This window comes from Gouania willdenowi, chromosome 24, assembly GCF_900634775.1.
Source record: "Gouania willdenowi chromosome 24, fGouWil2.1, whole genome shotgun sequence".
Classification (NCBI taxonomy): Eukaryota; Metazoa; Chordata; class Actinopteri; order Blenniiformes; family Gobiesocidae; genus Gouania; species Gouania willdenowi.
In genome coordinates, this window is record NC_041066.1 from 1,541,224 (window position 1) to 1,556,011 (window position 14,788).

The following is a 14,788-nucleotide window of genomic DNA, read 5'->3' on the forward strand; positions in this document are numbered from 1 at the left end:
ATTAGGACTGGGTGATTTATTCATGTTGGCGATATAGAAAACCATAATATTGTGTATATATATATATATGTTCTTTATAGCCTATTTTGTATCAAAATACTTATTTTAGGAGTCGCTGCATTTACTTCTCAGAACAACATTTAAAGGTATGTTAGACTGATGATTTCTGAGTGCATTCTAACCCACTGTGCAATAGATGATCATATCTTAAAAGTGTGTAGGGGGTCAAACAGAATTGCAGTCATTGCAACTTCTTACATCAACTTGGCTCTTAGATTACGTTAAATGTTCTTCCTTCTGCAACAGGAATTCAAGCATGGGTCACTTGATAAACACACTTTATCAGAGAATGTTGGTTTTTCCTGATCAGACAGGTCAACACACACACACACATCTCTGCTTTCTCCAATCAAACGTTTTGACTGGCAGGTAAACTTCTTATTGTGTATTCTTATTTATTCTCATGAATTGCTTATTTATACACAGCAGAAATGTACCTAAGCAGGCATGCACTCAGATCATGCCAGATTTTGCGCGAGAGTTAATGTCTATCCTTTTGCTACACGTGGAAATTTGTGATATTGTCCCAAACCAAGTCCGTAAGGGTTTAGTCCGTGTTATATAGATTTACATTCGGAAGTAAAGTCCATCATATTGCTTCACATTACGTCAGATTTTGTGCGAAAATTTACATTTCTGTCAAATTGATCAACCATTTAAGGAGACACATTTTCTTAAAATCCATATTTTATATCTATTTGTCACAGAGAACAGTGAAACAATAAAATTGTATACAGTTGTATACCTGTTTGAGTCATTAAAATGTGTTACAGAGTAAACACTTTTTACTCTGTAGGCCATACCATCCTGTCATTGCCCGATCTCATTAGATCTCTGACGCTAAGCAGGTCTGGGCCTGGTTAGTAATTGGATGGGAGATTCCAGGTGCTACAGTGGGGTGGCAGTCACCTCAGTGGTATCTGTCATTGTGTCCTTGGGCAAGGCACTTCACCCGCATTGCCTAGTATGAATGTAGTGTGTGAGTTAGTGTTGCTGGTGGTTGGAGGGGCCGATGGCGCACTATGGCAGCCTCGCTTCCATCAGTCTGCGTCAGGGCAGCTGTGGCTACAATAGTAGCTTACCACCACTAAGTGTGGAGTGAAAGAATAATCCCTTAATTCTGTAAAGCGACTTTGAGTGTGAAAACTATATAAAATTGATGTATTATTATTATTATTATTATCAAAACATTTTTGAAATGCACCAACCTCTCTTTTTGTCTTAATGCAGAAAGTACCAGTACATACATTGAAAATGTTGCTACCATCAGGTCTGCCACAATATATAATATTTAAAACTGATTTGGTTTGAAATTCACACTTTCAATCAAACATCTGTAAAGAATATTGTGTGTTACTCCTACAGCTTGGATTTTGCCTTCATGTCATTGCTGTTGATCAGCCTCACATTAGATTCCCAGTATATGAGAAGAAGCCTCTACTTCTGCCTGTGAGTAGCTGTATGTTTAATTCAATCCACAGTGTAAACATAGGTTATCCAGCTCCTAAAGAGTAACATTGAATGAGTGAGCAGCAGCAGCTTTTCATCTGGCTTAGAGAGATCAATATGTTTAGTTTCCTCTCCATAAAGCCTGTTCAGTGGGCCTGTGCCAGTCACAGGGTTCTGTACAGAACCAAGAGCCCATTACATGGGATTAGAAATTTTCTACAGGCCTCTGATAGGTCGGCTTTATTGTTCTCTTTAGGGCCATCACGTGCTCACATTCTCCTGGTTTCTCTCAATTTTTTAAGACAATTATGCATTTTCATCGGTGGTATCGGCTCTAGACGGCGCTGTGCTCCTCGCTTTCGGGACTTGATATTGTTTTTCCGGAGAATTTCCATTGAGCACCAACCTGATTCCACGGATTGCACTTTTTTGTTGCCATCCTCACAAGATCGCCAACAAAAGTCAATGGCGGCAAATGTTTTCTCTCTGTGCATGAGTTGATGACTACGCTGTGATGATTCTCAGACCCAATCAGTGTTTCCTTTTTTGGGAAACTCAACAAAGGAGGTACTAAAAATACCAGGTACCACGGAGTGGAAACGGGCAAAAAGAGAGTAGAACGGAGCTGAGTAGAGCCGATACCGCCAGTGGAAACGCACCATTAGTGACAGCTGAGGAGGCAAGAGCTGCTGCGTGTGTAGACTCTGAGGGTGCATTCACACCGACGGATCCTAGAGCAGTTAAAATACTCGAGGATTTGTTTGTTAGGCTAGTCCACATGTGAACACGTGAACAAAGTCAAGATACGGGCAAATTCTGGAGCTATTGTTTCTGTCGGTCTCGGAGTGTTTGCAATTGAAGCCTAGAGCAATTAGGAGCACTCTGAACACAACAGCTCTCGGAGCGGAGCAAACACAGGAAGTATCAGCAATGACGTATAGTGCACAGGATTGTGGGTGGTCAGTAGAACCGGCGACGCCGTACAACATGGCTTTAAAACTACCAAAAGCACGGCAACTTGTTGCTGCTTCATTGTTGAATGTTGTGAAAGAACAAGCAGAGAAGGAAGAAGTTTATGCCGACTCTTCCCATGTCCAGTCCCATGTCAGATTGCCTCAGCTGCATAAACAGTCCAATAGTCCTAAAGGTGGCGCAACAGCACGCCTCAAAAGTAAAACATTTTGAAAATTCACAACAAATCAACCATATGTGCTACAGATTTGCAACTTCCAGCAAAATGTAACCCCAATACTGAAGAAAGTTTTGTATACTTAAACCTAATTATTATCTACTTGAAGCAGTTATTCACTGAAAATAAAACTATTACAAGATTGCTACTTTTTTCTGCCAAAACCTTACTCTAATTGGAAACTTTAAAGTTTAGCACATTAGTTGAATTAAGATTATTGTTTGTTTTGTTGTTTTTCCCTCCTGTGTCTGTGTGATAGCAACCAACAAACTCTTTGTCTGAATTATTTCTAGATTTTGCTGTGAATTGGCAGGTACACACATTTATCATTTTGTTTTTCTACATGTTTTGAAAAGGATATTACTCACAGGACATTTCATTAAGCTGATTAATCATTATGTTGATGAATGAAGTTTGACACTGTTTGATAACTAAGCCTTCTAACATTTATCATTAATTCTGAAATTAACTATTCCTTGTTACATTGAGACACTTTAAGCAATGTAGTTCCTTAATGACGTGACATTTCTCTATTCTTTTTTTATGATTAAAAGTATGTGTGAAGAAAACCAATAATAATAATAATGTTAATAAAAAAAAATAAAAACCAGGATATTCTCATGAGTTTTTAATGTATTGAAACTTTGGATTGTTTTTGAAGATGTTGAAACCGGAAGTCAACATTTTCAGACACAGCATGCACTTTCTTTGTTTTTCAGTTTTATGTCATGTTTGTTTTGAGTATCTCTCCGTGATGGGACATCTTTCTTCTTTTGCCCACAGATTATAGATAATGGGCTGTGTGCAATGCAAGGATAAGGATGCAGCCAAACTCACAGACGACAGAGACACCAGCATCTCCCACGGAGCGGGATACCGCTATGGGGTTGACCCCACACCACAGCACTATCCCAACTTTGGGGTCGCCGCCATCCCCAACTACAACAACTTCCACACGCCCGTTGGGCAGGGCATGGCTGTGTTTGGAGGAGTCAGCACTTCCTCTCACACCGGGACTCTGAGGACTCGCGGTGGAACGGGTAAGGTACACACAAGAAATTCAAACTTGACCTGCACAATTGACCATAAAGTAGGGCCTCCAATTCTCCGTTTCAAAATTTCCTAAATTCTGTTACAGGTTTTACCTATTTCCGGGTCACGTCCAAGTCACTTTACACTTTTCCTTTTCCGTTTCATCATCATTCTGTTTTTAGAACACTCTACTAGCTATTAAACTTCTCTAAATCATTCCAAACATGCTAAATACTGTAATACATAATTACTGAGAATTTATGTAAATGGGATAGTTACGCAGAAATCACGCAAGAATGACCCCTTTAACATTAATACAATGGAAGTGCGTGGTAGGGTCCCAAATCATGGAAGTGAGGGTTTAGTCAATCTCATATACTGTAACTATTTTTGTTTTATATTCAGGGAAATACCGCCAACCGGCGAATCACACTCAAGTTTTTCACAAAATTTTGCACAGCCGTGTAAAAACATAGCATGTTTGATATATTGCTTGCTATTCAGTCACTTTTGCATGTAAATGCATGATATTAAACAGCGTACTATGTTGATTACAAGAGAGTTGGAGATCAAGCTGCTAACCCCCAATTTTCCACTGGATGTGTCACAGCTGCTGAACGAGTCTGGCAGTCTAGAGGTTCTATTTTTGCTGGGTGCTGGAACACAAGAGAAGCTCGTGCGGGACAGGAAGTAATGCACAGACGGGTTTATTTTCAAAATAAAATACTCCATGTTCAGAGCAAATCGTATTTCCATTAATTTTCTGACCCACTTGCTGTCAATCAATGCTCACTGAGGGCTATGGGAGGAGGGACTTGTTTCCTCCTCCCATCTTTTTTAGATTGGGCGGGGCCAACACTGACCTAATCTCAGCCATTAGCAAAATTAATTGCAATAGAGGGCAATTCAACCCATAGAGGGCAGTCACTCTGACATTTTACAACTAAAACGCTAAATTTGTGAAGAGTGAGTGAGTGCGTGTGTGCCTGTGCGTACAGGTGTGTGTGTGTTAATAGGGAGAAAAGAGAGAAAGGCAATAGAGCCTGATTAATATTTCATATATATCAAGATAACATTAAATAGAAACAAAGCTCGATTACTGTACGAGGAAGATAGTAACACAACTTTGTGTGTGGAATATCTGTGCACAATTACATTAGATGCAGAAGTGTCAAACTCATTTGAGTTCAGGGGCCAAATACGGAGTAGTTTGATCTCAAGTGGGTCATTTCAACATTATTTTGCCCTAGCTTCTTCTACGTATACATAAAATACTAAATATGTAAGAAACTGACAATATCCAAGCAATAAGTGACAAAATATCAGGATCTTCACTTTAAATTTCCTTGATTTTGTGACCAATTTTTATTTAATTAAGGGAAATATTATTTCATTATTTGAGGAAAATTGAAGGATTTTGTAAGAATGTTTAACATTAAAAATGACTGCAGTCGTGTGAGATAAGGCAAGGCAAGGCAAATTTATTTGTATAGTGCATTTCATACACAAGGCAACTCAATGCGCTTCACATGATAAAACATTAAATTGATTAAAATCAATAAGAACATTTAAAATCATCAGTAAAAATCAATTAAAATCATCAGTAAAATCATCAGTAAAATCAAATAAAATCATCAGTAAAATCATCAACAAACACATGACATCAACAACATGACCAAAAATCTCTCTCTCAATCATATGCAGTAGAGAAAATAAGTGCCTTTAACTTTGATTTAAAAATGTTCACATTGGATGCTGACTTCAGCTCTGCTGGCAGTTTGTTTCACTTCTTTGAAGCATAACAACTAAAAGCAGCATCACCATGTTTACTGTGAGCTCTGGGCTCCACTATCTGACCTGTGTTCATAGATCTGAGAGACCTGCTGGGTTCATACCTGACTAACATGTCACTGATGTAATCTGGACCAAACCCATTCACAGATTTATACACCAGCAGCAGAACTTTAATGTCTATTCTGAGGCTGACTGGGAGCCAGTGTAAAGACTTTAAAACTGGACGAATGTGCTCTGACCTCTTTGTTCTGGTTAAGACCCGAACTGCAGCGTTCTGAACCAGCTGTAGCTGTTTGATGCTCTTTTGGGGGATTCCTGTCAGAAGACCATTACAATAGTCCAGTCTGCTGGAGATAAAAGCAGGGACCAGTTTCTCCTGATCTTTCTGAGCCATTAAACCTTTCACTCTGGAGATGTTCTTTAGGTGGTAGAAGCTGTTTTTGTGATAGATTTGATCTGACTGCTGAACGTAAGATCTGAGTCAATCAGAACACCAAGGTTTTTGACTTGGTCTTTAGCTTTTAAAGATCAAGACGCAAGATAATTGCAGATAAGCACCAGGAAAACATTGAGCACCTGCAAATGTTGAGCTTCATTTACACAATGATTCATGTTTTCCTGTACATATTGTTGCTTTGCCTTTACTTAATTCTGTATTACTTTTGTCAAATGCATGATTGAGTCAGCACGTTTTCACTCTATAACAGCTCTATAATGTTGACAGGCAAATTGAGTCATTATTTTCAGTCTCCCTGTGGTCCCTTTGCTATCAGAAAAATAATTTTAACCTCCAGGCAATGCTGATATACCATGTGATCTACAAGGACTTTTCATCATTGACAGAGTAACTGAGAAAATGACCTTTTCAGCTCTGTCAGGCTGCTCTCAGGTTGTGTTTTGGACGGCTCTGAGTTTTAAAATGGCAAATTAAAAGGTCAGCACCAAACAAAGTCAAAAGCTGAGGCTAATTGAACTTTAACAGCAGCAAAACTAATTTAGGTGTAGCTGCCTTTAAGAGTTGAAATCTTAACTTCCTCAACAGGAATGCATTAAGGAGACCATTTTAAACGGTGCTTTTACACTGGCAAATCCTGGGGTGGTTTAACCACACTGGGATTCGTTTGCCTGAAATGTATGTTTAGTTTTGGCTGTTGTGAACACACAAACAAAGTCTAGAGCATTTGCTTTGTTCCATCTCAAAGTATTTCTAATGTAATTCACAGCTCTGATGGAGAGCTGCACTGCAAGTAAAGTAAAATGGCTCTGCTTTTTAAAATGCGATGCAGACCGAGCACTTGCTGGTGTAAATGTGAGCTAAACCATTTATTTAGTCCCTGAACATCAGCTCTATCAACTACAAGAGAGTTGGAGATGAAGCTGTGGAGGCAGACCACACTGGAACTACTGAAGCATCCATCAGCATTAGCATTAGGAGCAAACATATTTCCTAACTGCGGCCTCGCAAAACCCGTTGTGTCTTATAATCTATATTTACAGGTGCACAGTGGAGGTGGTATGCACGCACACACACACACACACACACACACACACACACACACACACACACACACACACTTCTGTGTCCACCACAGCCCTGAAATGGACAGAAGGGTCCGTCTCTAGGACTCTCCCTTTTAACATGCTCAGACTGAATAAACAAAACAAGCATGCATACACATACAATTACACACACAGTCACTAACAGCAGATGCTGCCCCCCGCTTTCAGAGCCAGTAGACTGGGGAACCGAGAGAGACGTTTTTGCCGTTTGCGCATAGATTTTCACCTCTGTGCACAAATGTGTAAATGAAAATAAAACGTCTCCAGAAAGTTTCATAACGACAATGGCGTCATTGATCAGATTGGCGAATTAAGACATTACAGCCGATCACATTAATTGCATAAAATGCAAAATATCGGCCGATCCGATATAGCCGATCAGATTGGTGTAAAGCCTTGGAAAAATCTAACAACAATTGCCTATGTCTGTCATAGGATGAAAAATAAAACCGAATATGGTCGATTTAAAATGATCAACGAGAACGATATTGAATGTTATTTGTGCATGTAAAATGCACATGATGTATCAGATATAAAGAATGCCTTAATTTCTTAGAAGTAGGCCAGGGCAATATATAAAGATTTCTGTTTTTGCCTATAACAATATATTTTTATTTAAAATTTTGCTACATACCGTTCTATTCTGTAGCATAACAAACTCACTGTGGTTGTGCATCGAGAGCAACGCTCTGTTTATGTCACCCAAGTAGTAATGTGGCTCCTCCTCTCTTAAAGGGACCATGTACCCATACTCTTTATAATGTATTGCTGAGTGTGCATTAGGACCTGCATTCAGAAATCCAGACATGCCCTGAAACAAGCCATGCTACAGAATTTACTCACACCTGCTGTCCCTAAGATAAGAAAAAGTCAGAAGTGGCACAACATGATGTTAAGCAGCTGTTTTGTAATTAAAGTACCGTTTTTGCACAAGTGACTTTCACCCAGAATCTATTAGTTTGTTGGAGAAATACTATCAAGATTTATATTGCGTATCACCAATTGAGATCCTTTGGTCCATATTGCCCAGTCCTGTGAGGACATGGCATACTATCGTACTACTCATACTAAGTCTGATGTCAAAATGAGTATGTAGTGGGTTCACATTAGATATTATGGAAAGATCGAGTACGTAATAAATACCCAGGTTATTTTTTAAGTATGCACAGCGGGCACACGAGTCATACTCAACTGCCCCATGATGCATTGTGAGCTTAATGCAAAATCTTTCGTCACAAAATGTGTTTCTGAGAACTTTCAAAGGTGGCGAGATATTCACTGTAGCCTCAGTGTGCAGGTTCGAAATGCATCTTGGGAAACTTGGAAGTATACTTCAGTGGGAAGGAACGGTCATCATACTTATAGCATATAGTGGACAGTTTATACTCAATGAGTTTGTAGTGTATAGTATAAGTATATATACTGTGCCATTTCAAACAAAGCCTTGGTCTCACACTCCCACCCTTCCTTCAGCCTCTAACCAAACAGCCCAGGGCCCAACCCCGTCAGGAACGTCCGGCTAGCATTAGCTGGGGCTTTGTGTGCTGGGTCCCATTGTTTAGGTTGAGAAGATTTTGACTCAGGATATCCTTTATGTCTGAGCCACTAAAGTCTGCAGTGCAGAAGAAGTGATTCCACTAAAACCCTCTCAGAGAGCTTACGGTTTGGAATCCACACAACTCAGAGTGACAAATAGTTAGTGTTGCTGCCTCTTGGTTTTACTGGTTTAACTATAAGCTCTCTGTCACAGTCCATCTGCCTCAAGACTGATACTGCAGCTCGCATCATGCATTATAGGGAAAATGAGTTCCCCAAATGGCAATGATGACCTTACATAAGAAAAGAAATTGCACCTTAGCAGACAAGCCAAAGAGGATTCAATAAAGCAGTGTCTACCTTAGCTGACCTAATGGTGGTGTTTCCACTGCATAGTTTAATAAACAAGTGTCTGCTATCTCTGTCTTACATCATGAGTAGCAGTAATACTGGCTCCTAGAAACACCCTGCTCTGCTGAGAGCCTCTGCTGTTAAAAGACTGAATTTAATGTGATCAAGTAAGTAAGTAGACTTTAAGGAAGTGTCCATTCAACTTCCATTCGTCAAATGCTCAACACCATGAAAGAGTCGCGCAGCCTCAGTCACGTCAGAGTAATTCAGGTAAACCAAAGACAATCCGGCCATTTATCAGAAATAGTTACTGGTTCAATATGACTGTTTAGGGAAACTGGTGCAGCCCTCGACAGGGTTGGGGTCAACCCAATTACGATTAAGGTGACTATTGTTTTTTTTTTCAATTATAGTTAAAATAACAATGATTATTTTTCCCCTGAAAGTCAATTAAAATTACGTTCTCAATTCCTAATGTTCATTTACAATTGAATTATAATTACTGAGCCTTTAATGAGTCATCCCATAAAATGCGACCTTCCTCTTCCTCTTTTGTTAGCTTTCTGTTAGCATCTCTTATGATAACGGGTCAGTTTTGAGTTTTGACGCATATCTTAAATCAGCTGTAAAATACACTAAAAATATTATATTTTTGGTGTGGGCATCTGAGCCTTTTTTCTGTCATACTCCAAGATTTAATTACAATTGAAATGGTAAAATGATCCTCAAGAGAACTGACAGGTAGTGGGGAAAGTTGATCTGAAACATATTTTAATAATTAACTACATATGTATAAATCATAGAACTGTAACATAAGTTTCCATGCCAATTACAAAGTCAGTTATAATTAGTGTTGTGGTAGTCAAGACCGGTCTTGGTCTCGAGACCAAATTTTAAAGGTCTCGGTCTCGGACTCTGAAGCATTTTGACTCTGGCTGCCCGGACTCGAGATTTTCTTTCAAGACCCTTCGAGACCAGCACTAATTCCTGCTATTTTTAAACTTTTTTATAATGTGATAATAACACGGAGAAGAACGGGATAAAACAATCCTTTATTCATTATTCAATCCACCCTGTATAATGACCACAACCTTCCTTAATGTGACTGAGTGATGTGTGTGTGTGTGTGTGTGTGTGTGTGTGTGTGTGTGTGTGTGTGTGTGTGTGTGTGTGTGTGTGTGTGTGTGTGTGTGTGTGTGTGTGTGTGTGTGTGTGTGTGTGTGTGTGTGTGTGTGTGTGTGTGTGTGTGTGTGTGTGTGCCTGCGTGCGTGCGTGCGTGCGTGCGTGCGTGCGTGCGTGCGTGCGTGCGTGTGTGTGTCTGGCTACGGTATCAGTTTGGACCGTGGAGCACAAGGGAGATATGAACTAATCACCGGTAAAAATTCCAGTAAAACTCCAGAAAACGACACCAGTAATAAATATTATCTCCCTGGTAAAGACAGTAGCTCTAACAACTGGTCAAATGATAAACTGGTGATATTACAGCCTGTGAATGCAGTACAGGGGATGCATCTACTCCGCCTCTGGGTCCTAGTGCCAGCCGGCCGGTGAAGCCTGTTCCGTTTACCGAGGTCCGTGTGTGTTTAATACGTTTGTGTGTGTCCGTGTGAAAGTCCGCTTGTTTATGCCTCTGTCCATCCACTCTTGTCATTATATCCATGTCTTTTAATGCTTTTATTACATAGTGTCGGCTGTCGTCCGGGCCGCTGCCATTTTGGATTATGTTGTCACCAGCGCGTCATCACCGCAAATTGCACTAGCGCAGAATGACTCAAATAACTGTAAAGAGGTCTTATGTTAGTGTATTTTCTTTTTAAAGTGGTGTTTTTTGTGGCTTTAGACTCCAATTACATTTATGTATATATGTTCCCTACAATATAAACAGGTTCACAATATAACTTTTTATAGTTTCTGTTTCCACTGTATCCATAATAATAATAATCGTTCTCAACAAGAACTGTTGATTGATTTGTCACATGACCGTTCCAGGGTTTGAGTTTGTTTTATTTAGTTTCACATCTACTGGAGCTCTATGTTTTTTACACTGCTGACAACTTGTTGGTAGTTTTATTTCAGAAAGTTTCACTTTTACAGTTAGAGCTGGAAACCTTTGTTTAAGGGGACATATGCTAAATCCACTTTTTTAGCCCTTAAATGCATTTTGATGTATATTTAGATTGTTTAGAAGTACAGAAAAGTTCAAATTAGTCTCTTCAGGTGCTCCGTTGATATCTTTATATTCTGTTTTGGTCATATTTTTCAATCTGTTTCGATTTTTCTATTCTCTATTACGTTTTTTGAACAATAACGTCACAGTATTTGCAGCGGAACTGCCAAATTAGTACATCAACTACAGGTCCAACACTTCGAGCAATCCGCCATTTTTTCTCGCTGCAATTTTGTAGTCCAAGCTCAAGGATGCCGAAGTTACGAGAGGAGAAATCAAAATGTTCGGTTGTTGGATGTAGTAACCCACACGCTTCATTACAACGTCTCCCAGCATCAGAACCTTTTCGAAGTGCCTGGTTGAGTTTTATTTTTTATGGAAATATACCCACATCTGTGGGTAAGGTCATTTTTGTGTGTGTGAAGCACTTCAAGGATGACTGCTTCAGCAACCTCCACCAGTATAAAGAAGGATTTGCCGAAAGACTTTGTCTGATTGAGGGTTCAATTCCTTCTATCTTTGGAGACGATGAACAGAGCACTTCGGTAAGCTGTAAATAACGCTAAAAATTGTGATGATAAGACGTCCCTGTCATTGTTTTGTTAGCATTAGCAGTTGCACCGTCTTCAGACTTCATATGTTCGCGCTGTGTGCTCGTTTTAGATCCTTGATGATATGGCCTACGTGATTTAATTTAAGTCAAATGTATTTAAAATAAATGAAAAATAAACTAAAATTAAAGAGAGAATGTTATTTAACTGTCGAACCTTATCATAATTTTATTTATTTATACATTTTTTTAAATTGAAAAGAAAAAATGTATATGGTCTTGGTCTCGGTCTTGGTCTTGACTCGGTTTCGGCTCCTGAAAGTCTTGGTCTCGGTGCATTCTGGTCTCGGGCAAGTCTTGGTCTCGGATAGTGTGATCTTGAACACAACACTAGTTATAATTGACTTATTATTACGTTACTTATTATAATTCAATTATGATTACAACATATTTTTTTAAAATTACAATTAGAATTACATCATAATTGTAAATAATTATCATTTACGCAATTACAATTATAATTGACCCCAACCCTGCCAATCAGGAAGCAGCTGAAAACATCCAGCTGAGCTGAGACGTGCGTGCACTCGCAGAGAAAATGATTCCAAAAGTGATATTTAGATTTAAAGATAATACTGTGATTAAAAATTGAATTGGAAAAAGTATACCTCGTTCTACTTCCCAGTATGATTATGGTTTGTTTGGTTAACAGAGGAACTGTGAAATTAAAAAAAAATCTGTCAGATTATATCACTATTATTTGACACATATGTACTCTGTTTAGTAATCCATTGTTCAATAAACTTTCTCTGCATAACGGCACTAGCTGTGGTTCATTATGAACTCATGACTATTAAGATTAAAGGACTTGAATGTTTTTACTCTGGACTTTATTCACGTGACTTGAGAAGCAGTGACTTGTTCCCACCTCTGCCTGAAAGTTACTTAAAGTATTTAAAAAAAATAACTCCCACAATGAACTAATTTGTGTCAATTGTTTTGAGGCCGGAGGAGGAAGGAAAGGAAGGTATAATTGTAGAATGTGTTCTTTACATGTATGAAGGATGAGTTCATAATTAGATATCCACATTATGGAAGCCTACCATTCCAGTATCTCTTTTCCTTTTCCCATATCTTGGCTTCTTCCACACGTGGCAGGTTTCACCACTAAATATCTTGCATTTATTCACTTCCTGCGATAGTTTTCTTCTTTACAAAGTTGATTGTATTGTCTGGGAAATTTGTTTCTGGGTCTTTTTTCATTGGATGTCTAAAATCTAACCATCTTGTTTTCTGACAGTGTCTTTAATCCATGGATTGGTGCTAGTGCAGCTCATTTCAAACACTTCATTTTTCTTGCTAACCTGAATTGATGCTGATGCTGTGTTTCTGCCCTCCCCTGCAGGGGTCACCCTCTTTGTGGCACTTTATGACTACGAGGCTCGGACAGAGGATGACCTTAGCTTCAGGAAAGGAGAAAGATTCCAGATTATAAACAGCACGTAAGTGAATTTCTTCTTATTTCATTTCTTATTTCAGCTATTGAACATTCAGATCTGTCTGTATATGTCTGACCAATGTTACGAATTAGACTGTGGCTCCAAAGAAAGAAACAAAACACATACTGATAACGCTAACCTGTAGTGTGGAGACGGCCTTGAGAAAGAAGGGACTGGTTTTCACAAATAACAGAAGCGGAAAAATCAGGGACAGACACTTAGTTTTGTGTTGACATTCTTATAGAACAACCAGAACAACAGAGCAGTTTGTTCTCAAGTAGGCCACAGATTGTAGGCAGGAAAACCAACTATAATGTCTCCTATTTTGCACTTCTATGTATCAATGATATGTATGTAAGGCACCAACAGAATCCAAGCTTTAAGTGATCGATATACTGTAAATACCTGCAGGATCCTCACCTCTAAATTCCTTTATTTTGTGACCATGATTTATTTATTTTTGGGGAGATTTTATGGAGTGATTTGAGGAAAATGCAGGATTTTAGAAAAATTGGGAGTACTTTTAACATTTTAAGATTAAAATAGTAAATGGACTTGATTTCAGTGTGGCTTTATCACCACACTGAAGCAGTCCCAAAGCGCTTTACATATCAGCTCATTCACCCAATCACTCTCACATTTACACACCAATGGGACAGGACTGCCATGCAAGGCACTAGTCAACCACTGGGAGCAACTTAGGGTTCAGTGTTTTGCCCAAGGACACTTCGACACATAGTCAGGTACTGGAATGGAACCCCCAACCTCTCGATTAGAAGACGACCCTCTACCACCTGAGCCACGGTCGCCCCTTAAATCCCATAATATCCATTGTTATCCAGTAAATTTATTATTATTTGTGTCATAATATATAGTTATCTTTGAGATGTAAATCATTGTTTTAATGTAAAATAAAATTGGTTAAAAGTTACCAAAAGTGGTGGAAAAGTTGATGAAATGGGATTATAAAAATCACAGAAATTGTTTAAAAGTTGCAAATTAGAGTGGCCAAAAATGGCCAGAATTTGTTTTTCTTTAAAAAGAAAGAACATTTATTAATAATAATAATAATGCATTGGATTCTATATAGTGCTTTATCATAGACACTCAAAGCACTTTACAAATTAAGGCATTATTCTTTCACTCCACACTTAGTAGTGGTAAGCTACTATTGTAGCCACAGCTGCCTTGGGGCAAACTGACGGAGGCGAGGCTGCCATGGTGCGCATTGTCCACTCCAACCAACACCAACACTACATTCATACAGGCAATGTGGGTGGAGTGCTTTGCCCAAGGACACAATGACACAATGACAGATACCACTGGAGCGACTGTCCCCCACTGTGGCACCTGGAATTCTCAGTGGTCTCCCATCCAACTACTAACCAGGCCCAGACCTGTTTAGCTTCTGAGATCTAATGAGATCGGAAATGACAGGCTGGTTTGACCACAAATTTAAAGACAAATCGTGAATGTGGTTAAATTGATAAAATATATGAAATATGGTAAAAAAAAAGGTTACAAGTGACAATAATGGGTCAACATATGCAACATTAGGTGGAAAAAAGTGGTAGAAAAAGTTTATAAATGCTAAAAATGTC

At 38.9% G+C, this 14,788-nt stretch overlaps 1 protein-coding gene and 1 pseudogene across 5 annotated transcripts in view; one reads left to right on the forward strand and one right to left on the reverse strand.

The window, feature by feature from the left end:
- fynb (FYN proto-oncogene, Src family tyrosine kinase b) overlaps nucleotides 1-14,788 on the forward strand; it is a 103,193-nt gene that overhangs the window by 52,236 nt on the left and 36,169 nt on the right. For all 5 annotated transcript variants that reach the window (XM_028439294.1, XM_028439293.1, XM_028439295.1 and 2 more), the window contains 2 exons: nucleotides 3,482-3,738; nucleotides 13,094-13,190. In XM_028439294.1, coding sequence (XP_028295095.1) covers nucleotides 3,492-3,738; nucleotides 13,094-13,190 — 344 coding nt within the window. In that variant the 5' untranslated portion in view covers nucleotides 3,482-3,491. The remainder of the gene's footprint in view (nucleotides 1-3,481; nucleotides 3,739-13,093; nucleotides 13,191-14,788) is intronic.
- Nucleotides 14,526-14,642, reverse strand: LOC114458141 (uncharacterized; annotated as a pseudogene).